Here is a 24,142-nt window from a genome sequence, read left to right on the forward strand (position 1 = left end):
ATCATTTTCTGACATTGGGTACCAAATCTGATTATACAACATAATGAGTATACTTAATTAAGTTTGCACTCATGACATTTGTCATCCATAAGGTTGAAAATTTCCTTTAGAGCAGCTTCATGTACAAATCCAGGTAGTTCATTTTTGTAAGGGAGGGACAAATCAAGAGATTATTTATATAGTCATAATAAATTAATACGTCTCCGTACTATTTATTTATGTCGGATTATCTAACTTAATGATCAAGTGAAGTGAAAAGAAAAACACCAGACTTCAAAAATTATAATTTATTTAGGCTGTAACAACATGGGAAATATATTTTTGAACAATAAGCGAATAAAAATGATAAATTCTTAAGATTCAATAAAATTCCATTTAGGATATATTCTATAATATAAAACAAGCTTCAACAAAAGTGGAATGCAAAACTTTATAAATAAAAATATTCGAGCCTACAAAAGAAATTAAAAGGAAACATGCAAATTAGATAATGATAAATAAATTTAAACATGATCATTTGAAACGTCCGTTATAGACGTTTTTTTTACAGTATTTCATGAATGTTGATGGAGAAGTTATAAACTTAATACAAATGTCATTAAAAATCTATATTATAAAAAGAAAAAACGAAAATGATCCTGTACTACAAAATAAATTGTTTATGAACAACAGTTACTGTTGTCTAATGTCATCTTTCTCGGTAAAGTAATTCACAGCGACAGACGACAAGCAAGTTCAATTGATCACGTGACCGCTACAAAGACCAGGATTTAAGAACAAAAGCAAACATCGCCTTACTAAACATATAACTTATCATATATTTTAGTCTAGACTTAACACACACTGTAAGTTATATGTGAATACAAGAAGTAATATAACGAGACTATAGTCAGGATTTATCTCCTCCCTACCCCCCCCCCCCCCGCAAAAAAAAACCTCAAGACGTATGATACAGGTTTTCTCGCGCAGTATACACTGTCAGGAACTATGATACGGTATAATATAGTTTAAATTGATATCATTGTTTCGTATTTAAGTAAATCTAAAAACTAGTTTAACTCTGTAACACGACCAGAGATAGGTGTGTTAGACTAGGAACTGTTTAGAACTTGGTATAAGTGTAAAGACAACTTTCTTATTATGGTTATTTGTGTCATTGAGTTGTCGTCTGGTTGACATTTAGCCCATACCTCCTTTTATTCATACTAAAGGTATGCTTTGTTGTTCTTAAATTGACATTTTACTATCGAATAGGGGTGGTTAGAGCCTGGTCTTTTCATTCATCATGTGATCAATTGTGGTATGGATATAGTAGAATATATGCTTAAAGAATTATCCAAAACAGGCAATTTTATGGCATCTCTACATTTTCATGTATATGTTACATTGACTGATCTTTATTAATCTATGGCAGTTTCAATTAAGTTTCAGTCAACGTAACGCCACCACTGTACACCAGACAAAAATAATAGTTAATTGCATATCCAAATACTGAATTAGCGAAGTAACCCAGATTAATTACCCTACAACATTATGCATATTTTGCTTGACACCATTAGTTACGTTAAGCTAGAAGCGTACATGTATGAGGGTGTGGATTGGAGTTTAAAGATTAGAGAATAATGGGCAGAAATAATAAAGAATAGAAAAAATTGAGCAGCTAAAATATATAGAATAGAGAATAATGGGCAAAAAATATAAATAATAGATAAAATGACATAAAAAATTAAAGAATACAGAAATGAAGGACCCCCCCCCCCCCTATCCAGACCCTCATGTATTCAAATAAAATATATTTGGAAACATTGAAACCTTTAAAGTACTTAACACACGGATGAAAACCTCTGAAAGCACACACGTTACTGTAGTTGGCTGCAGGGGAGGTAAATCGTATTTTCATTTAAATATTTTTTTATGTAAAGCACACAACATTTTTATTTTTTATATTGTCACGTGATAATGATATAATTTTTTTTTCTCCAAAATACTGATGGACATTAAGCAAGCAAACACTTATCAATCTTACCAAAAACGCAGATACTTTGAAAATAAATATATTGTAAAAATTTCCAAAATATATTTATACATCATGATCTCGTTGCAGTGTTTTGCCTAGATTGTCATGGGGTTGTTCCACTACTAGTTCAATTGAAACCGTTTAAAAAATTATCTGATCTTAAACGATTCTAAGTAAATGATGTTTTCCGTTTAACTCAATACTGAAAATGTAATACAAAATTCCAAACGTATCAGCAGGTATAATGCGTTGTTCTATTTGTCAGTGAGGTATGCTTTAAATGTTGGTCATACATTACAATTAAACAATACATTTACATAAATCAAATTCTACATTTCAATCATATATTAGGATTGACATTTGACATCTGCTATGTGAAGTTTTATAAGGTTTTAATAAAAAAAATATGTTTATTTAAAATCAACTAAGATAAAGTAAAAACAAGAAAAAAGAAACAAAAACGAAGAAAGACAAAATGGAAACTCTAAAAATAAGAAATTGTTGTTTTTTAATCATAAATCAAAATGGCTGTGTATACGTCTCCTCAGACTTTCAATCGCTTGATAGCTTATTTCATTAATTAATGAAACTTAAATCGTCATGTATATTTTGTATGACAGTCATGCTTATGTTGAACGGTTCATAATTTAATATTTATCATGATACGATTAATTCTTACTTCAAAATATCAATTCCGTTTTGTAGAAGAGAATTGTGAGTAACAATTTCGGACCAAAAAGTTCACTTTTTATACATTTTACAAAAAATCCAATTTATTCTTGAATGAAAGATATGAGTAGCACACATTTGTGTAAAATTAGTCTGATAGTTATAATGTTTATAATGAGATTTTTTTCTGTCTGGTCTATATAATAATGTTGCACCAACAATCGCAGTCCTATAAGTTATATACTGAAATGTTCATGAAATTATTTATTGTGCATGCATGCACCAATTCACCAGATATCACAGTCGTCTCTTCATACTATATATATATATATATAACATATATATATATTTAACATAACATTTTAAACCGGAACAGTCTTTTAATACCATATATATATGTATGTACATGTAACATATATGATATGAACCATTGCATGTATACACTCATAAACCATAACATAGTTTTTATTTGCAAGCACCATATACATGTATATAAAGCTTACATATATACATGTACAATGTATAAACAACATATCAACCATAGCGTGTTCACACCATTAACCATGACAGAGTCTTTTTATACCATATATATACATGAACATTTAACTTATGATATCAACCATAGCATGTATACACCAATAAACCATAACAGATACTTTTTATGCCATATAGATATAAATATATATAACTATAGCATGTACACGTCAGTAAACTATAAAACTAGTTATATACAGCAACCATAATCAAGATGAATGCACCAATATTTCTATGGCACATTCTATATTTAAAACACAAGCATACTAATAGTATCATGGTACAATTGTATAGCCAGCATTAAGTGTTTGGTTAACTAATAACAATGTCCCATTAACAGGCAGTGTCCCATTGTCAATTTGTTTGCGTAATTCTTCAGGAAATACTGAAAGCCCCAAGAAGGGGCTTATGTAAGCATTGAAGCAAAGGTTCATGATTAAAACTGTCACAATATTCACAACAGCACCTCCAAACACCTGAAAATATAAGAAGATAAATAAATCACCTTGATTCTGGTAAAAAGAGAAATATTGGGACGACCTAGGCTTTTTTTCAGGGTCGACCTAAACTTTGATGATTGTGTATTCCTGGGCTTTTATGTCAAAAGCTATTACATTTGATTAAGATCAACTGCAGATACTGCTACTCATTAAATCTACGAGATGGTGTTCTGTATTTCCAAAATGTTTGCTCATTTAAATAGCATATCAGTTAACGTCATGAGATGAACGGTAAACGAGGTACTGGGTACTGAGCGGATGATAACGGTCTTCTTTTGAATTTCAGTTTCAATGATATGTCTGGTATCACTTGTTTCTCTCTGTTGCATTTCAAAATAGACGGATTCGTTCATAATATAATTGCTAGTAAGTCCAATCTTGACTATTAAGTATTATGTGATGTTGAAGAAACGAAAGAACCGTAAGGGATTAGCCACTTCTTTTCATTTCTTTTTAAGTTCTGCAAATTTTCCTAAATATTCTTTTTTCAAAGTATAAACCTTGAACTATGAAGGAGCATATTTTCTTCTAGTATGATATACAGACTGTGAAAAACAGGCACCAGATGATATCATTTATATGCACACCACATGTGTAAATTCACTAAGCTTTCAACACCTGTATAGGTTCAGTAGAATTTGTTTAAATCGGACAAAACTGAAATAAATGACTTAACAAACAGTTTCATATAGTATTTCATGTATTTTTACTATGTTTTTATACAGTTTATCATTCTGTTGTACGAAAAACAGAGATTTGTTCATACCAGATGAAGATTTGAAATATAATTGTATTTACCGTAAAATAGTGTCCATTCTGATATACTTGAACTATTCGTTCGTGTTGCTCAGTCTTTGGTTTTCTATATTGTGTTTTGTGTACTGTTGTTTGTCTGTTTGTCTTTATCGTTTTTTAGCCTTGGCGTTGTCAGTTTATTTTCGACTTATGAGTTTGAATGTCCCTTTGGTATCCTTTGCCTCTCTTATAAAACATTTGCGTATCGTTGACAATGACCAATATAAAGTGCTAAATCCATATTAATAATGCATGACAACAGTTTAAAAAAAAGTCTTCATATCATTTAAAGCTTATGTAAAACTGTTTGATATTTTTATGTACATGTCAAACTGTTACAGCTTTATATGAGAAAAATGGAGCATGTAATTTTTGTGTCTATTAAGGATGTACTTAGGTGAAATTTTAAAAATCTAGAATTTAAAATTGATACTATAAGTCAGAAGAACATTAGTTAAGGAACAAAATAAGCTAAAAATATTGATAGGTTATGGAACTCCTTTTGGAGATATTTGAGTTTTAAAAAATGGCAGGAAAATGCTGACTCGGATTTTTACCTTATATTTAGCATTGGCATTAATAGGGTCTCAAATCGTCAGAAAAACAATCTAGAATCAGCTTAAATTTTGGTAATGACCTTTTTATGAGCTATTGAACTCTTCTATGAAAAGAAAGGTGGGTGATATGGGGCAAAGTATTTTACCTTGTATCGTAGGAAAAAACCCAAGAAGACCGAACATCTGACAAAAATTCATAATCCTCACCTGAGTACATCCTTAACCGTTCTAAATACTTTATCTTTAATTACTATCAAACGAAACATTTTTTATCAAATTAAGGAAGATATAGCATAGTCGATTTGTAAAGAAAAAGTAAAAAAAATACTGTTCAGACACATTTTTATTATCTTTCTTTTATTCTGTAAAATAACTCATTATTTCCCTATTCAGTGCTATTGCATTGCAGTTTCAAAGTATACTTGTACGAAACACTAGATTTACATCTTAAATTAATAAGACAAAGGATGAACCATTCATTTATTAAAGAACAGAAAGACTCCGGGTGCGGGATTTTCTCGCTGTGTTGAAGACCCATTGGTGGCCTTGGGTTGTTTTCTGCTCTCTTTGGTCGGGTTGTTGTCTCTGACACATTCCCCATTTCCATTCTCAATTTTAAATTGAAAATGTACTGCAAGGTTTCTGATCAGAGTCGTAAAAATGTATATGTGCTTTATTATCCATGTAAGTGTGTCATTTGTGTAGCACCATGTGTTTGTCCGTGTCTGTTGAGTGTGTATAGCTTGATCCGGGTACATGTTACAGAGAGTGGTGTGCCTTTTAAGACCCAGTTTAACATTTACTCCCCAATTGGTTTCAGTTGAGAATGAGTATATTTTACAAGCTACCATTTTCGTATACATACCATATCCTTAATAGTCAAATATCCAGTTGAAAATACTATTGCATTAGGTGGTGTACCAACCGGAAGTAAAAAAGCAAAAGAAGCACTCAGGGTTATGGGAATCATGAAAAAAAGTGGATGCACTCCTAGTTGAATGGCCTGAAAAGAAATAAAACTATACATGTATACATAAAAAAATGTAAATTTATCTTAAATGAAGTCATATAGATTACAATATCAAGATTTTTTTTAACATTATTGGTCAAGCTTGGCTGCAAGAAGTTCCTACCTCAGGTAGAGTTTATCTACAAAAACGATTATCTATGACACACTACTCATATTTTGAAATCCATTGCTATATTTTGATATTTATAAGTTGATTACTAACAAATACAATTATTTTTCTTTAATTCTTTTAGTAATACCCAGAAATAATCCATTACTTTATTTATGTCATGCGTATTGTTGCTATAGATACGTATATGTAAGAGTCGCCAATTGTTAACCAATTTTCGACGTTGAGTATACGAATCAATATAAATACTTGAGGTAACTACATAAACCCTAAACGGAGAGAGATCAGATACGTTGACAGGAAAAGCATCCATTATCCGCAATGAGAGTACAGACTCATTGGATATTACTAACTTCAGCGTATACCAAAATGTAATATATCGCAACTCGAAAAGGTACGTTGCCTTTGAACATCTAAATTTTTGTGTGCGAATATAAAAATAAAAAGATGTGGTATGATTGCCAATGAGACAACTCTCCACAAGAGACCAAATGACACAGAAATTTACGACTATTGGTCACCGTACGGCCATCATCAATGAACAAAGCCCATACCACATAGTCAGCTATAGAGGCCCCGAAATGACAAATGTAAAACAATTCAAACGAGAAAACTAACGGCCTAATTTATGAACAAATAATGAACGAAAAACAAATATGGACAGTGGTGTAACAGTACAACATATAAGAACAAAGTACTCTTTAAATTTATTTTCTTGTATATTGACGTTAATTTACTAGCAGATAGACGTATGTCACTAATGAACTGAAATAGATATAAGAAGATGTGGTATGAGTGCCAATGAGACAACTCTCCATCCAAGTCAAAATTTATAGAAGTAAACCATTATAGGTCACAGTACGGTCTTCAACACGGAGCCTTGGCTCACACCGAACAGTAAGCTATAAAGGGCCCCCAAAATTACTAGTGTAAAACCATTCAAACGGGAAAACCAACGGTCTAATCTATATAAAAAACGAGAAAGTACATTTAGATTATCGTTCAGGTCTAAAAATCATTACTTACTAAATGGAACACAATAGGAACAAAAATGGTTGATGGTTGATTACTAACAAATACAATTATTTTTCTTTAATTCTTTTAGTAATACCCAGAAATAATCCATTACTTTATTTATGTCATGCGTATTGTTGCTATAGATACGTATATGTAAGAGTCGCCAATTGTTAACCAATTTTCGACGTTGAGTATACGAATCAATATAAATACTTGAGGTAACTACATAAACCCTAAACGGAGAGAGATCAGATACGTTGACAGGAAAAGCATCCATTATCCGCAATGAGAGTACAGACTCATTGGATATTACTAACTTCAGCGTATACCAAAATGTAATATATCGCAACTCGAAAAGGTACGTTGCCTTTGAACATCTAAATTTTTGTGTGCGAATATAAAAATAAAAAGATGTGGTATGATTGCCAATGAGACAACTCTCCACAAGAGACCAAATGACACAGAAATTTACGACTATTGGTCACCGTACGGCCATCATCAATGAACAAAGCCCATACCACATAGTCAGCTATAGAGGCCCCGAAATGACAAATGTAAAACAATTCAAACGAGAAAACTAACGGCCTAATTTATGAACAAATAATGAACGAAAAACAAATATGGACAGTGGTGTAACAGTACAACATATAAGAACAAAGTACTCTTTAAATTTATTTTCTTGTATATTGACGTTAATTTACTAGCAGATAGACGTATGTCACTAATGAACTGAAATAGATATAAGAAGATGTGGTATGAGTGCCAATGAGACAACTCTCCATCCAAGTCAAAATTTATAGAAGTAAACCATTATAGGTCACAGTACGGTCTTCAACACGGAGCCTTGGCTCACACCGAACAGTAAGCTATAAAGGGCCCCCAAAATTACTAGTGTAAAACCATTCAAACGGGAAAACCAACGGTCTAATCTATATAAAAAACGAGAAAGTACATTTAGATTATCGTTCAGGTCTAAAAATCATTACTTACTAAATGGAACACAATAGGAACAAAAATGGTTGTAGTTGCTGCATTACTGGTGATGTTGGTGATGGCGGCCACTATAATTGTCAAGATAAGTACACTGACCCATGGAGGTATACCTGACAAGAACGACAGAGATTCAGCTATGGTATTTGACAACCCTGATGCCTGTGAAAAGATAAACAGTGTAGTCAATGTTAAAATAGGAGACGAGAAGTTTTTTTTTTCATTGTATTATATTGATTGATTGATTGATTGGTGTTTCTGCCACTTTCAGAACAATCGATTTTAATTAGTGGAGGAAGCCAGAGTGCACGGAGAGAACCACTGACATTCGGTAGGAAAACTGACACTCCTAGTCAATTAAGATTGGAGTCGAACTAAAAAAACCTCAGTATTTACAGGCTAATAATACAGAAGTTGGACTCGGCCACCGAGGCTCCCCATTGTATTATACATAGCTCGCTTCTTAATAAGTATCGAAATAGCTCGAAAAGAACCATCGTCTGTACCGGATAGGTTTGTTTAAATTTATTTAAACCCTCTAGTGCATTGTACATTGACGTGTACTTTCGAATCCTTAAAAGGGATAACTATTTTAGCAAATTTCAAAGTTGATGTGTGACTGCAAGACCATTTATATCTTGCCTCATTCTGAAATCTATGAATATAATGAACCTCAAGTTGTGCCATGTTAATAGTGAGAATTTAAACCGATAACATAAATTACCGAAAGAATTGGACAGCATAACAAACCTCATCAACAACCAATAACCAACTCTTCAGAGTAAACAAGAACAAACAACACATGATCATACCGCCGTAATGGGACAGATGCAAATGCGAAATTAGCTATGTATAAATTGTGATTGAGCAATGGGGTTTGTGTACATTTTGCACTTCAACTAAAGAAAATTGAAAAGAAAAGATGTGTTATATTTATTCATAAGATAAAATCTCTAATCACATTAGACATATCTCACAGCATTTAAGCCATTCTAGTATTGTTATTCATTATCATCAATCATTTACATTATTATTTCAAGTTAATCAGTGATGTTTTGTCGGCGAGTCATTCTGATTTTGGGAGATAACATCAGCTACAGGACAAATTGGACACAAACTAAACAAATCCTATTTACTGACAAAAGAGACTCCGTGAATGACCACCTGCACATCTTAGATTATTTCAAATAATTTGAAAGCTTTTTCCTAAAAAAAGATCTTCATTCTGTTGCTTCCTTTCTTAAGCATTCACTGTTTTTATCTGTTTTAGTGGCCCCTTGATATCTTCTTCCCTTTTTTAAGACCTAAATTCCATTAGCTGATATCTTACATAACTTACATGCATCGGCTAATGCAAAGCCACCACCGATGAGCAGTATAACTCCCCATGGTAGTTTTTTATGGAATATTCTCCAATTTAGTAAAGGTACGTACTCATCTTTTAAGCTTTATCTATGTACTGTCTTTTTGTCGGTTTTAGTTGCTCCTTGATATATTCTCCCCTTTTTTAAGACCCAAATGCCATTAGCTGATATCAACATCTTATTGTTGTACAATTACATACTGATTTCAAAAATGCACAAATGTATATTACACTTTTATAGTGACATTTATGAACACTTCGAAGTATGGCCGTAAATCCTGCCAATACTTATATTTTGGCATTGCAAGAGGCCAGCCTGCTAATGACGTCTTTTGAGATGATCAATATGTTAAACATGTCACATTTTTTTATATGCCACCCCACCCCCATCCGCCCTGTAGGTTTGTTTTATGTTTGTATAAATTGAATTTAGCCATTTATGTACATACCTTACATGCATCGGCTAAAGCAAAGCCACCACCCATGAGCAGTATAACTCCCCATGCCAGTTTCTCATGGACTATTCTCCAATTCAGTAAAGGTACGTACTCATCCTTTTTAGCTTTATCTAACTCAACAACAACTTCATCGTTACTAATTGCTTCGTCCTCTTCTGTAAATCCAATTTAAATTTATCATTTAAATTGTAAGAAAACTCTTTATGTTTAAGGTAAGACTTATTTTACAATGTAGATTTAATTTGTTAAACACTTATTTCTTTCCTGTGTTTTGTTCATAGTTGATAAATAAATTGTTTTAAGATATAATATAGTCGTTGATATTAATTTAAAACAAAAGCGTTACAACTTCTATGTTCATGATTGTTATAAATATGTCATAATGGTTAATGTTTTTCTACTTATAAAGTATAATCAAATAATATTTAAAATATATCTAATTAAGAAATTGTAAGTCATGACCCGCTGCCTTGTGCTGAATATTAATTCATATACATGTATGTGTTTTCTGAACCAGCCATGCAACAGTTGTGGATGATTATTAACCTAAAGACGTAAACATTGTGTCTTTTATTAATATGGGACAAAAGTAGTTAAAGATAATGTACCCTTTTGTTGTTTTAGTGCTAAACATATGGAAATTTTATACAAAATTCGCAGCCTTTCCCCCTTGTACTCCTACATTTGACAATTCGATGCCTAATAGTTAGAGAATTGTTGCATGCAGTGCTACCAATGATTTCCCTAAAACAATTATATAAGTAAAGATATTGGTTAAAACAATTACATAATGGACTTATTCAAGTACACCTTCTAGGTTGCGCTCGATTTTAGTGACTAAGCAAGAGGGTTTTCGGATTGTAAAGTTTATTTTGTAGACAATAAATACTAGCACATCATGGACAAACAAGTGAGTAATCTATGTGTGCAATTTCAGAACGAAACCGACCATGTGTGTGAAACATGTAAGGTGTCTGATAAAATGTGGGGTTTGTTCCTTACGTCTGCAAAGATGGTATGTGTTGTACTTTATCCTACAACTATCCTTATTTTTTACAATTTGGACCAAATTCAGTGCTCAATATTTTGTTTATTAGCATCCTGCTTTTCTCCTGGCGACGTCAACACATTATAATTTTGTAAGAAGGTTCACAGATGTACGTAATAATACAATCCTAATTTTAATGACACACTTAAATTTAAATATGTCAGCCATTTTATACAAAATCATTTTTCTTTACGGAATCTTTTTAAGCTATCGCAATTCCCTTAGCATAAAGATTCAAGATGTATCTCCATTAGCTGAATTTATTTGCTTTAAATATTTTAAAGGCATTGAATGGTTATAGCATCTATAGAAAATTGGCACTAACCGTTAATGTTCTTATTTTAACAGAAAGGCGTGATTTAGTGTACAAAAGAAAACATTTTTAAAATTGTGTGTGTCCGGGGTGCTTTCTAAGATTAACCTTTATCAGAAACATGTAGACCCAAGCTATTTAAAGTATATAAATACGTATATCACCAAAACATAATCTTGATTAAAATAGCAATAAGTAACAGATGATGATCCCATTTTTCAATAAAGAATACAATGATATATATACCAACTGTAGAAAGCATTGTCATTGAACAAACATCACACATATTGATATTGCATACTATTTGTACTCTGTTAAATTTCCAAAGTTTTGATAAGTTTGTTTTAGTCGAAATCACATTGACGAATATGACGAAACTGAATAATGTATATCTATACATTATAAACAAAAATTAAATAAAGTTAGAGAACGGAAACCAATTGCGGGACGTACGGAAGTACAGACGGACAAGGGTAAAACTTAATGTCCCTCCGCTATGGCGGGGGCATAAAAACCAATATGCAATGAATAAATATGATCATGTTTTGTTCAAAACAATGAGAAACATCTGTATGTTCTACAGTTCACCAAGTTAGTAGTTTTATAGTTATGTGTTATCTTGATATAGTCAACAGTGCTCTCCCCTTGTGTCCATTTTAAGAGTCATTAGGTCATTAACTAATTGAATTGAAAAATATACTACTACATTAAGCAATTTGCCGTTTGGTGTACAAACAGAGCGATAAAATGTATTTTTTGGATAGATATACTTCTTTATTATAAAAGAAAAACACTGGATCAGTAACAGAGAAAGCACTGCAAACAAGTACAATAGCTTAAAGAAAATGACTTAAAAGCAATGATTTATGTCTTCAAATATGTAACGCCTGTACGTGAAGTGATTAAGTACCTAGGTTTCTGCCGCAACACCTACAACCTGAGAGGTATAATAATATGTTGTGAACCCTTGTCATGTATAATTATACTATCAATATCACTAGCCCTCATTCTGGTCTTTTCCTATCCTCTTTTCTTAACTTAAATATAGATACCATCACAAGAGTAGCAATGACCCTTGATCTTTTCCAAACTTGTATGAATCATAATCTATCTTTGCAATAAAAATTGCCCTAAAACGCATCATTTTTGAACAAAACCATAAAACGTACCTTTCCTTACCTTAATGGGTCGCACAAAGTATATACAGGTATGCAAACGAACATTTACTAGTATATTGTACCAGTATCTCAAAGTTAGTAAAACATTTTAGATATTTTTGTGAAAACACATATTTCTAAAAGCACCTATTTTTATCTAGAAAATTATTTAATGAACTATATTTATTCTTTATGTGCCTTTCCCAAGTCAGGAGCCTGTAGTTCAGTGGTTTTCGTAGTTTCAGATCCATCATATTTGTATTTCGTAAATTGTTTTGTTGTAAATTAGGCCTTTAGTTTTCTCAATTGCATTATTTCATATGTTTCGTGTAGGGGCCTTTTATAGCCGACTATACGGTATGGGTTTTTCTCATTGTTGAAGGCCGTACGGTTGCCTATCATTGTTAACTACCACTTTATTTGAACTTTGGTGGATAGTTGTCTCATTGGCAATCATACCACATCTCCTTATTTTTATATACATAACATAGAAATCACACTCATATGATATCATGAATGATAAAGCACTGCATACATGTATGTATATAGTATAGGATTTCTTAAAGCCGTTCTGTGACCTATAGTATGTTATAGCTTTGTCTGTTGTCATTAATGGACAATTGTTTCATTGGTCATCATACCACATCTCTTTAGTTTTGATATATTATACATGTATTTTAATCCTGGTACTGATGAGTTTATTTACAACTTAGAAACTTAACCGACACACTTTGATAATAGAAAAAATACCAGAAAAAGAACAATTCCAATTAATACTGAATCCAATGTTTTATATGAACGATTGAAAGGTGTACAATGCTTTAACTAAGTAATTTTGATAGGTCACAAGTAAACAAGGAACCTTTATACCTATACCAACATATAGAGAAACTAAACATTTTCAAACTGCTATATTCGTCTTTCAAAAGACTAAAACCAATGTTTTCTTTCAAGACGCAAGATTTACAAATGTATTTATATTACAATTCCACTTCCCAGATACATACAGCCACAAAGACACCCCTTTGAAAAAATGAGACCAAAAAAACAGAAGAAACAACAAGTAACTTCTCACCTCCAACAAAGTAAGTAATGCATATCTAATTAAAAAACAAAATATAAAACGTATCATTTATATGTTATCAAGCTCAAATTACAATCCTTGAAATAACTTTTGATACCCTATACACGTTACCTTATTTTATACGACTGATGTGGATAGAAGAATAGATAATATATAATGTACATATCTCTTATGCATGTTAATTTGCAGTCTAGTGATCAACCTTGGAAGAATTAGATATCAAGTCAGTACCATAGGGTTTTGATTGCATTTCATGCAATCTTTACCCAAAAACTCAAACTTAGTTCAATAAAAAAAACCTTGGACCAAAGCAGAAATATGGCAATTGATCACCAAATGTTTAACTGAGATATTGTTCCCGTAATAGTTGCCAGTTTATGTGAATTTGAATGTGATAATTTAATTTACATTGACATTATATCTTTAGTTAATCCCTATTCTAACACATTACATTACCTTGTGATGTTGCTTTCGTACAATTGAGTTGTTGATTTCTCAGGAATCCTGGAGGTTGTGACGGAAGAATAAAAAGTACTACAGCCATAAGAATAGCAGGAACTGAATCAGTGATATACCTTTAAAAGCAATATTGTCAATATTGTCAATGTTCATTCTATTAGAAATAAGTTTCGAAATAATAGTCTCGTTGAAATGTCTTTTAGTCACACTTTTCTCGGGTTGTAGTTTGCCTGATGTTTACGTCATGTTCCAGTTAACCCATGCTATTCACTCAGGTTTATTTTTACTGGATTTGTATTTTAATAATGGATTCATTAGATTTTAACATCTGTCAACTTTTTTTGCCTTAAATTTATTTATATACATAATTTAATAATTGTTCCTGCTGTTAACGTTTTATCATGAATAAATCTTTACAGTCTAAAGAATAAAACTGGTTCCCACTTAATCATTGATTTTTGTTCTGTCACAATTTATTCCATAAAAGACCAAATCATAGTTGTTGTTATCCAACATAGCAGTCCTTAAAACACTTATATGTAAATACTCCTTAAACACGTGGTTATTTCTCTTGAATATTATATGACATACCATTTGTGTAAACTATTTTAAGCCGAAGTTCGAGACGATATTGATCGACGAGTGTTATAGGTTGCAAGTCTGTTAATATAGACAATGCAATTTCCCGTAGGAACTCCCTTTGCGGCTAAAACTGTGCCACTTTTAATAGGAAGTTTGGTGAAAAATTATATCCCTGAACGGAAAGTTGATATACACTACTATTTTATTCAAAGGTCAAAATATAGGGCTGTGCGGCATATTTTCAACATTTATATGCCCTGAACTTCTAAGAGTTTAAACTTTACTAAAATGCTATACTACCCCTACCTCCACTTTTCGACCTCCTAAGAATTAAATTTTAGGCGCTACCATTTTTTTCTATATACTGGTAACATTCTCAAGTTATGTCTCTATGAGATGAAACACAGAGATCATATCTGGGAACCAGTACGTTAACAAATTAACATATCTATGAATATAATATATCTCCCCAAAAGAGGCGTGGCTTGTGAAACAGCTGTATTTACAAAGTGCTACCTAAAATCACTCTATTATAAAGATTTATATTGACTTATCAATACCGAATTTCAAGATATTTGGTACCCAGTTAAATTCATGCAGGCCAGAAATATATATATAATAAACATGTACTTGTAGCCCCCTATAACGTTCTTTTACATGAAACATAATCTTGCGCTGACATAGTTTAACATATCTCAGCTTTGCCAATTGGAAAAAATAAGAATTTTATGGATTTCAACTTCTTCCATATTAATGTATTTAATTACAAAGTAGCATAGAGTTCATGGATATACTTTGGATAATGTTTCCTTTATTTCGCTTCATGTAAAGCTACATATAAACTGAATCATAACATGTACCTATTCAAAATGGATCTTTGTGTAATTCATACAATCAATCGTAGATACGTCCGGTGATCGGGCTATTATTCAGCCAATAAAATACATTTATTTTTTTACTTTTTTTGCATGATAACAAAAATACAATTTGAACATTGTATCCGAAATGTATTACCTTATTATAAAAGTGAACAATTTGTTATGATTACAGTTTATTTGTAGGTAATAGATTAATACAGTTAAAGTATGAAAATCAGATAATTATTGGTTTTAGTACCAATATCCTTTTTGTTTAACATCCAACCCTCGTCCGTGCATATCATCAATTTTTTGTATGTTTCGTATTAGTCTCCGACATAAAAGTGCCACTGTAGACTATTCATCATGACAGGGCTATCTCTTTCAGACAATCATATAGAATTAGATGTTCAAATAATTCTCCCCTAACAAAATATTCATCACAAAAAACGTTCTTACTACATTTCTGTAAAGAAAACACAATTGAAATATTGTTAGTGGCTGTTTACAGTCTATGAATTGTTTTCTTCGAAGGTGTTAGTGGCTGTTTACAGTCTATGTATTATTTTCTTTGAAGGTGTTAGTGGCTGTTTACAGTCTATGTATTATTTCCTTTGAAGGTGTTAGTGGCTGTTTACAGTCTATGTATTATTTTCTTTGAAGGTGTTAGTGGCTGTTTACAGTCTATGTATTATTTTTTTTGAAGGTGTTAGTGGCTGTTTACAGTCTATGTATTATTTTCTATGAAGGTGTTGGTGGCTGTTTACAGTTTATGTATTATTTTCTATGAAGGTGTTAGTGGCTGTTTACAGTCTATGTATTATTTTCTTTGAAGGTGTTTGTGGCTGTTTACAGTCTATGTTTTTTATGAAGGTGTTGGTGGCTGCTTACAGTCTATGTTTTTTTTTCTTTGAAGGTGTTTGTGGCTGTTTACAGTCTATGTTCTTTATGAAGGTGTTGGTGGCTGCTTACAGTCTATGTTTTTTTTCTTTGAAGGTGTTTGTGGCTGTTTACAGTCTATGTATTATTTTCTATGAAGGTGTTAGTAGCTGTTTACAGTCTATGTTTTTATGAAGGTGTTGGTGGCTGTTTACAGTCTATGTATTATTTTCTATGAAGGTGTTAGTGGCTGTTTACAGTCTATGTTTTTTATGAAGGTGTTGGTGGCTGCTTACAGTCTATGTTTTTTTTTCTTTGAAAGTGTTGGTGGCTGTTTAAGTCTATGTATTGTTTTATATAAAGGTGTTAGTGGCTGTTTACAGTCTATGTATTATTTTTTTTGAAGGTGTTAGTGGCTGTTTACAGTCTATGTATTATTTTCTATGAAGGTGTTGGTGGCTGTTTACAGTTTATGTATTATTTTCTATGAAGGTGTTAGTGGCTGTTTACAGTCTATGTATTATTTTCTTTGAAGGTGTTTGTGGCTGTTTACAGTCTATGTTTTTTATGAAGGTGTTGGTGGCTGCATACAGTCTATGTTTTTTTTTCTTTGAAGGTGTTTGTGGCTGTTTACAGTCTATGTTTTTTATGAAGGTGTTGGTGGCTGCTTACAGTCTATGTTTTTTTTTCTTTGAAGGTGTTGGTGGCTGTTTACAGTCTATGTTCTTTATGAAGGTGTTGGTGGCTGCTTACAGTCTATGTTTTTTTTCTTTGAAGGTGTTTGTGGCTGTTTACAGTCTATGTATTATTTTCTATGAAGGTGTTAGTAGCTGTTTACAGTCTATGTTTTTATGAAGGTGTTGGTGGCTGTTTACAGTCTATGTATTATTTTCTATGAAGGTGTTAGTGGCTGTTTACAGTCTATGTTTTTTATGAAGGTGTTGGTGGCTGCTTTCAGTCTATGTTTTTTTTTCTTTGAAAGTGTTGGTGGCTGTTTACAGTCTATGTATTGTTTTATATAAAGGTGTTGGTGGCTGTTTACAGTCTATGTATTGTTTTCTTTCTATGAAGGTGTTGGTGGCTGTTTACAGTCTATGTATTGTTTTCTATGATTGTGTTGGTAGCCGTTTACAGTTTATGTATTTTTTCATATGAAGTTGTTGGTGGTAGATGTTTGGTTATCTCATATTTGTTCGCAACTAATCTAGACTAAGGCATTTTGCAACTTAACATATGATTATATAAACATTCCCATTGTTGACAGCTTTTAGCTGTCATTATTGTCTTTGTTCATGCTGTTGTGTTATGTCTGTTTCGATGTTTGTGCGTATATATTTTTATAAAAATACTATTATATTACTTTGTTGGGAATAATGCTCCCCATCCGGGAACGAACTGCGGATTTCTTGTTATCCAAAGAACTGCCAAAAGAACAAAATCACCAAGTACCATCTTTTCTGCAAATCTACAAAAAAATGTAAATTAGATTAAGGTAACAGAAGTAACGTGTCTTTTTCTAAATAGATTTTCCTGCTGATGGTGGTTTCGTCCTTGAGTATATCACCAGCACAATGGTCAGCACTTTTGTGTTGATATCATTGATACATTAATTTTCTATTTGTTTACTGTTTATATATTTATATGTTTATATATAAATTATTCCAAACACTAAAGTTTTATATCCCCATTGGCAGATTGCCCAAGTCGTATTTGCTAAAATTTTGCGGAATGTTTGCGGTCTTCAATACTCTTTAATTTGGTTTTTGATTGGACTTTTCATGCATCGTATTGAAGAATATTACCCACATACCTATCCTACTCGTACCATTCTGATGACGAACTAATTTCGTCAGAAAAAATGTTTTGTCAAATTCGTAAATAGTTAGTCTGATTTATTGGAGCATTATTCAAAATGAAAATCTGACAAATCTAATGCATATACGATAAGTTACTTTTCTGTAATTTTACTGTTTATATGTTGAATTATTCAAAATACTTAAATAATAAACGAAACCCATACAAACAAACAAACAAACAAATAAACGAAATTGCAGTTTTAAGATTTTTTGATCAAAGAAAATGATATCTAAATTTGCCTCTCGGCATAATATAAAGATTTGTGCATATGTGTTTCTCTCATTCAATCTTCGTTGAACTATTTGTGTGCAGCAAATGTGATTACAGAAAATCAAATAGAAACCAACATACGTCATGCTTCCTAAACTTAGGTACTCCGTGTGCAAAAATTTCTTTACGTTGTCGTACGATCCTTCCTCTCCTCTCTCCACACAAGGAAAACATCTACAACGACAGAAAAATAGTATATTATCATATCATATTATACTTAAATATAAAGTAAGCTATCGCGAACTAAGGGACCAACCATTTTCTTATACCGTACTGGTGATATCGTAATGTTTAGGTTTCTCAATTTCGAGAAAAATAACTATCATATGATTTGCATAGTTTTCATAAAATGCCTTCAGTTGAAAAAGGAATTTGACCATGTGCGATCAGGCCACCATTTGAATAATAAGACCATGTACCTGTCTTATTTACTTATATTCTTATGATGTCTTTGCACATAAATAATTTAATTTTTTTTTTATATGCATTCGATGACTCTGTTGTCCAAAAATATGGCGTTTTTACAAAGTTGTTAAAAATATTTACTTTTAGCTATTTATTGGAAAGTAGAATACTTTCGTTACATAAATATGGGCTGTTTTGACAATACAATGGAAATGCATCATGTACTAGCATTATGTCATGCAAAAATACTGAAATCTTCACAATTTTGTGCTAATTTTAAGAGGTTTTTGTTTAAAATGGAAGTGGCCGCACTTGTGTTCAGAGTAAATTTTTAAATATATATGTTGAATTTAATGATAATACCTGACATATATAAATGTTGAGACTGAACACAAATGCGGCCACTTCCATTTTAGACAAAAACCATCTGAAAAGTGACGTTTTATGGCATATTTGATAGATTTTTCATATAAAGCTTGAATTTCGGCGTCTTTAATGACCAAATTAGTTCAAATCTTTAACATAAACTAATTGAATCGACTGAAGTAGACACTTAAGTTTTGAAAAATGTCAAATATCTTTCATCAGATGTACTTTGAATTTTAGGCCGAAATTAGCTCTTACCGGACCTTCTCCTTTGATTTATAGAATTCAAAATAACAATCAGTAATCACCTAAATGCGAAAAACACTTTAAATTTGCAGCTGCAGGTTTCTTTACAGATTGCAATTACGTTAAATAATTTATAAATAATTCCCTTATGAGTTAAAAACCAACTATGTACCCAGTGCTTATGTCATGTGCGTTTGTGCTTTTGTTTATGATATTTGTTGAATGAAAACAAACAAACAAAGACAAAAAACTACACATATTAAGAACAATAAGTGTTGCATTAAAATATGAAATGTGTTTTCCCTACATTTATTTAACTCGGTAGTTAGGCTAACATTACTATTATGAAAATAATTTATTTATATGATGTTTAATTTTATTTGAAAGCTTACTCCAAATGAAACATACTATTAACTTGAACCTGAAGAATTTAACAAGTGCTTGCTTGCATTTAATATATAGGTTCACTTGAATTCGTAAATGGTTGTTAACATTAAAAATATCACAATAACATACTGAAACCAATGTCATATCTGATCCGAAAATACAACACCATTATCACATTGTGCAATTTCGGCTTTAATATAAACCATAGTTAAGACCCAGCAACTTAAAATGTGCAGACGTTTGAGAATTATTTTTCATGTACATCAAAGGATAAATACTTGTTTTCTGGACTATAAACAAATAGCAGGTACACTTTATTCAAATAAAGAAACTCAAATTCATGCATGAAACTAGCACAGAATTGTTTTTTTAAAAATATATATTGATCTCATAGGAATGCACACTAGTTTTGCTAGCATATAAAGAAAGAACATAATCATTAAAGTGTAAGCACTTTAAATTATTACGCTAAAAAAATTTTGCTAATCAATCGTACTATGTATAAAATTTGAATTTTTACAGACTTTATTATCTTCGTATTGTCATTGATTTTACAAAAGTGCGTGTGACCATTTTTGCCTTTATTTGTTTCACCAGAGAGTCAAAACCAAGTAGTTGATTAAATCTATAGGGATTGTGAATTTTTAAGAGTTTGGATGGTATTCTTTGAAGGTTTGTTAACGTATTAAGATTTACCGTATATATCTGTAAATTGAAATATAGTTCTTTGGTATACATGATTCATTCACTTTGTCGATACATTATTGCATATTTTACATGTTTTATCTTGCATCTTGCATCGACGGACAGCCTAAACCAAACATACCAGTACGTCTTCTTAACCCAAACCAGTGCTTTACTTGTAACAACGTTTGGTTTCAATTACTTTTTTGTTAGAATTAAATACTTAAAATCTGCCCAAATCTGTCAAAGTTGCAGTTCTGAGCAATCTGTATGCGTTTAGGAAACAAGTTGCCTACAGGTTTAATTATATTTAGGTGTAGTACCACCAAATCATCATGATCATAGTACGTCACATCTGGTTTCATACGAAAAAGGGTCGAAAAAAAAAAATATTTCCTTGAATTTGACAGTTGCAGGAAATTAATCCTAAATTTCATTGCAGTAAAAAAATTCTGAGTCGCAAACATATTTTGGACTTTCAAAGCACTATTTTTTTTTATTTAGTGTTAATTCTATAAAATATGTTGGAAACTTGAGGTGACATGGTTACGAAATCTTGTAAACAGGACAAAATGGTGAAAATTTGATTGGTTTACTTCCAGTGATGGTTATTATCTTATATCACAGCTCTTCCTCTTGTTTTGTTTATGTTACATGCTTAATATACATTACAAAATATTGCAACATTGTTTTTTTCGCATTTATTTCCTTTAAATTCTTAAAAGAGTGTTCGCAATCATATTGCTGAAATATGCATTCGAGAATTCATTAGTTTTGTGTACCGAGAAATGCAACTAAACACTGAGTTCCTTAAATCATTTGTTATATTGTTATATGTAATCAATTTTCAGTCTCCAGCATTTTCTTTTTCTGAAATTTTATTGAGGTGTTTGTGGATGCGGATGGATCATGACAGTTCATGGACTAGAAAATCCAGATGTTTGTATATATTCATATAAAAAGGAGTGAAGACTAATGAATTCAAAAGAATTACAATTATTGTAGTGTTAACGTCAACAACTTAGACCATAAAAACAAAATCAGATATCTAGAGGTTGAACTACGGTCTTGAACAAAAGTCCGTTGTCAAATCGTCAAACGTCTAACATGCTTAGTGTAGCTAAATGTTACAAATGTAGTAAAAGCAACGGTATAATTTGATCTACCAAACCATTCTACATATGTAAAGTTCAAGAGCCTTTGACTTGTGAATTTGAAAAAATAATGAAATACGTTTTTTCCCCTAACTAATGAACTTTCAATAAATGAATGTAATTACTACAAACTTTTTCACTAACTTTTATGACAGCGTGTCGTCGCTACAATGAATACATTGACCTATCCATAAATGCATATCCTTACAGAGAGATGGTGTATGTTATGTTGATTTTACTTGACACTATAAAACTAATAAACATGGAAGAAACTTCGAGGGAATGTGTTTGGACATGGTATAGAAAAGAATTTACAGTTTGATTAATTATATCATTATTGTTTACTTCATGACGTTTTCTTTTATCTTCCTATTTCTATTGTTATCAATATCATATATATATATATGTGTATAAAAACAAATATGAAAAACTTAATAAATGCAGTAAACGTATATTCAACAATATTTGATTTTTTTTTTACTTGACGTTTTTTGTTTAATCTTTTTATTTCTATTTATATCAATATTATATATATGTGTATAAAAACAAATATGAATAACGTATTAAATGCAGTAAACGTATACTCAACAATTATGTTGTATTGATGTACCTATTGAACAACTGTTAAGGCTAAAAGTGTGAAAAAGTATTCTTGTTGAGATAGTATAATAGTTTGATAATTAGTTTGTTTTCGGAGTTGTCGCACATTTACCTCTTGTTTTAAAACTTGATAATTTTAAACGATATCAATTTTACTGCACCAAAAAGAATGTATGATGACACCGAGTCTTTTAAAACGTATGCGTTTTTTCTCTCCGTCGCTCTCAATCATTATAATATTAACGTTTTTGCTAAGGATGATTTCTATAATATACAATACGGTTTATTCACAATAACATTTACCCAGTGAGATAGTCTACAAGTTTACAATAAATCCGAGAAGCAATTAATTTGACATCGTGAGATACTTGTAAAAAGTAAGCTTTTTGACAGTTTTGTTTCTAAATTTTTCATCGACAAAATTTTAAAAATAATATTGAAACTAAGGATCCGATCTTTGATACATAGCTCCAATTATTAAGATAAAACTGTGTCTCCTTTTATATATATATTTATATATTTCGGTAGGAAAGCCACGTTAGGATAATATATGTTTTGGGTTTCCCATAGAATTTGCCCGGGTATAACTATATAGACTTTATCAGTCTAAGAGGGTATTTAGAGCATACACATTAGTACCTTTATTTGTTTTATCAGGTATCTATGGTGATTTTGTTTCACACTATAATATCATTATTGCAGTAATTGTCGAAAATCCATGTGATGTTAATTTTTGAATAACCAGGGAAATTACTCGATAATTAAAAAAGATGTATAAACTAGATATATATGATAACGGAATGTTGGCTTTTTTTTTCTCCTACATTATACTTTTAAATACCGTTTGTTGGGGAAAGGGGGGGGGGCATTATCAGATAATCACTAGGTTCGCAGTTTGTATCTTCCTCGTTAATATCCTACGAGGACGTCCTATATATTTTCAAACTAAAAGCTGTCAATTTAATGCATCAAACTCATATAACAAATCAAATACGAAAACAGCTGTAAGATCTAAAAGTTTTGATTATTTTATCTAAAAAATAAAATAATGTTCATGCACTTACTTTTTGCCATCAAAATAGAACTGCATCCAGCCCCATAGGAAGATAAAACAGACAATAGATAATGGTAAACCAATCACCAACCAATTGGCAAAGGTAATGCCGGAGTCCATGCCATAGATCTTAAATTCACTAAAATATCAAATATTATAGAAATTTGTCATAACGTCATTGAATAGCATCGCATGTGGGCTTTATCACCTAATGATTACTAACAGAATTAAAGTTAAGTTATATTCTTGGTACTTTTTCCGACAAATTATTTTTACACCTCTAGCATGTCTAGTAATCCAGTGGAGTTTGCAACTTAGAAGTGCCCAGAGCAATGGTTCTGACCTACAGTATCCTGTACACAAATGATGACGCACTGGATTTTACATGTTACACTTGATATACTGGATATTACCACTAATATGCACACGTCACATGTTTTTTACCATGTTTAATTCATTTCTTCTTCTATCAGAGATGATGACAGAATACACTTATTTTTAGGAAATTATTCACAATGATAAGGAAAAAGTATGAAACAATATCGTAAAAATCAACTCCGAGATCAATAAAACAATTAGTATGAAAACGTGTATCCCTCAGTAACATTGGCATTGATGTCACTAGTGGGGCAAAAACTGCTAACCCATTCTAAACACATGCTTTCTTCCAATCAAAAGATTGATCTGAATTGCTAAACAGT

At 31.4% G+C, this 24,142-nt stretch overlaps 1 protein-coding gene and 1 long non-coding RNA gene across 36 annotated transcripts in view; one reads left to right on the forward strand and one right to left on the reverse strand.

Moving 5' to 3' along the window:
• Positions 1–272: 272 nt before the first annotated feature.
• The window catches only part of LOC127712519 (Na(+)/citrate cotransporter-like), a 99,031-nt gene continuing 75,161 nt past the window's right edge, over positions 273–24,142 (reverse strand). For 2 of the 3 annotated variants that reach the window (XM_052219000.1, XM_052219003.1), the window contains 9 exons: positions 23,452–23,580; positions 18,627–18,719; positions 17,779–17,883; positions 14,098–14,216; positions 12,311–12,337; positions 10,031–10,194; positions 8,219–8,380; positions 5,938–6,075; positions 273–3,696 (listed from right to left, as the gene is read on the reverse strand). In XM_052219000.1, the coding sequence (XP_052074960.1) occupies positions 3,496–3,696; positions 5,938–6,075; positions 8,219–8,380; positions 10,031–10,194; positions 12,311–12,337; positions 14,098–14,216; positions 17,779–17,883; positions 18,627–18,719; positions 23,452–23,580 (1,138 nt within the window). In that variant the 3' untranslated portion in view covers positions 273–3,495. The remainder of the gene's footprint in view (positions 3,697–5,937; positions 6,076–8,218; positions 8,381–10,030; positions 10,195–12,310; positions 12,338–14,097; positions 14,217–17,778; positions 17,884–18,626; positions 18,720–23,451; positions 23,581–24,142) is intronic. The other variant, XM_052219002.1, reaches the window with a different exon arrangement.
• LOC127712533 (uncharacterized) lies at positions 14,256–17,599 on the forward strand. 33 transcript variants are annotated; one of them, XR_007987140.1, is made up of 6 exons: positions 14,256–16,116; positions 16,160–16,455; positions 16,536–16,578; positions 16,616–16,658; positions 16,825–16,867; positions 16,911–17,591. It is a non-coding gene; the product is annotated as an uncharacterized LOC127712533 (long non-coding RNA). The 33 variants fall into 33 exon arrangements; XR_007987147.1 differs by lacking the exon at positions 16,616–16,658 and having other exon boundaries at positions 16,160–16,202; positions 16,246–16,288; positions 16,332–16,455; positions 16,782–17,591; XR_007987138.1 differs by lacking the exon at positions 16,825–16,867 and having other exon boundaries at positions 16,536–16,739; positions 16,954–16,991; positions 17,035–17,591.

This window comes from Mytilus californianus, unplaced genomic scaffold, assembly GCF_021869535.1.
Source record: "Mytilus californianus isolate M0D057914Y unplaced genomic scaffold, xbMytCali1.0.p SCAF_8, whole genome shotgun sequence".
Lineage (NCBI taxonomy): Eukaryota > Metazoa > Mollusca > Bivalvia > Mytilida > Mytilidae > Mytilus > Mytilus californianus.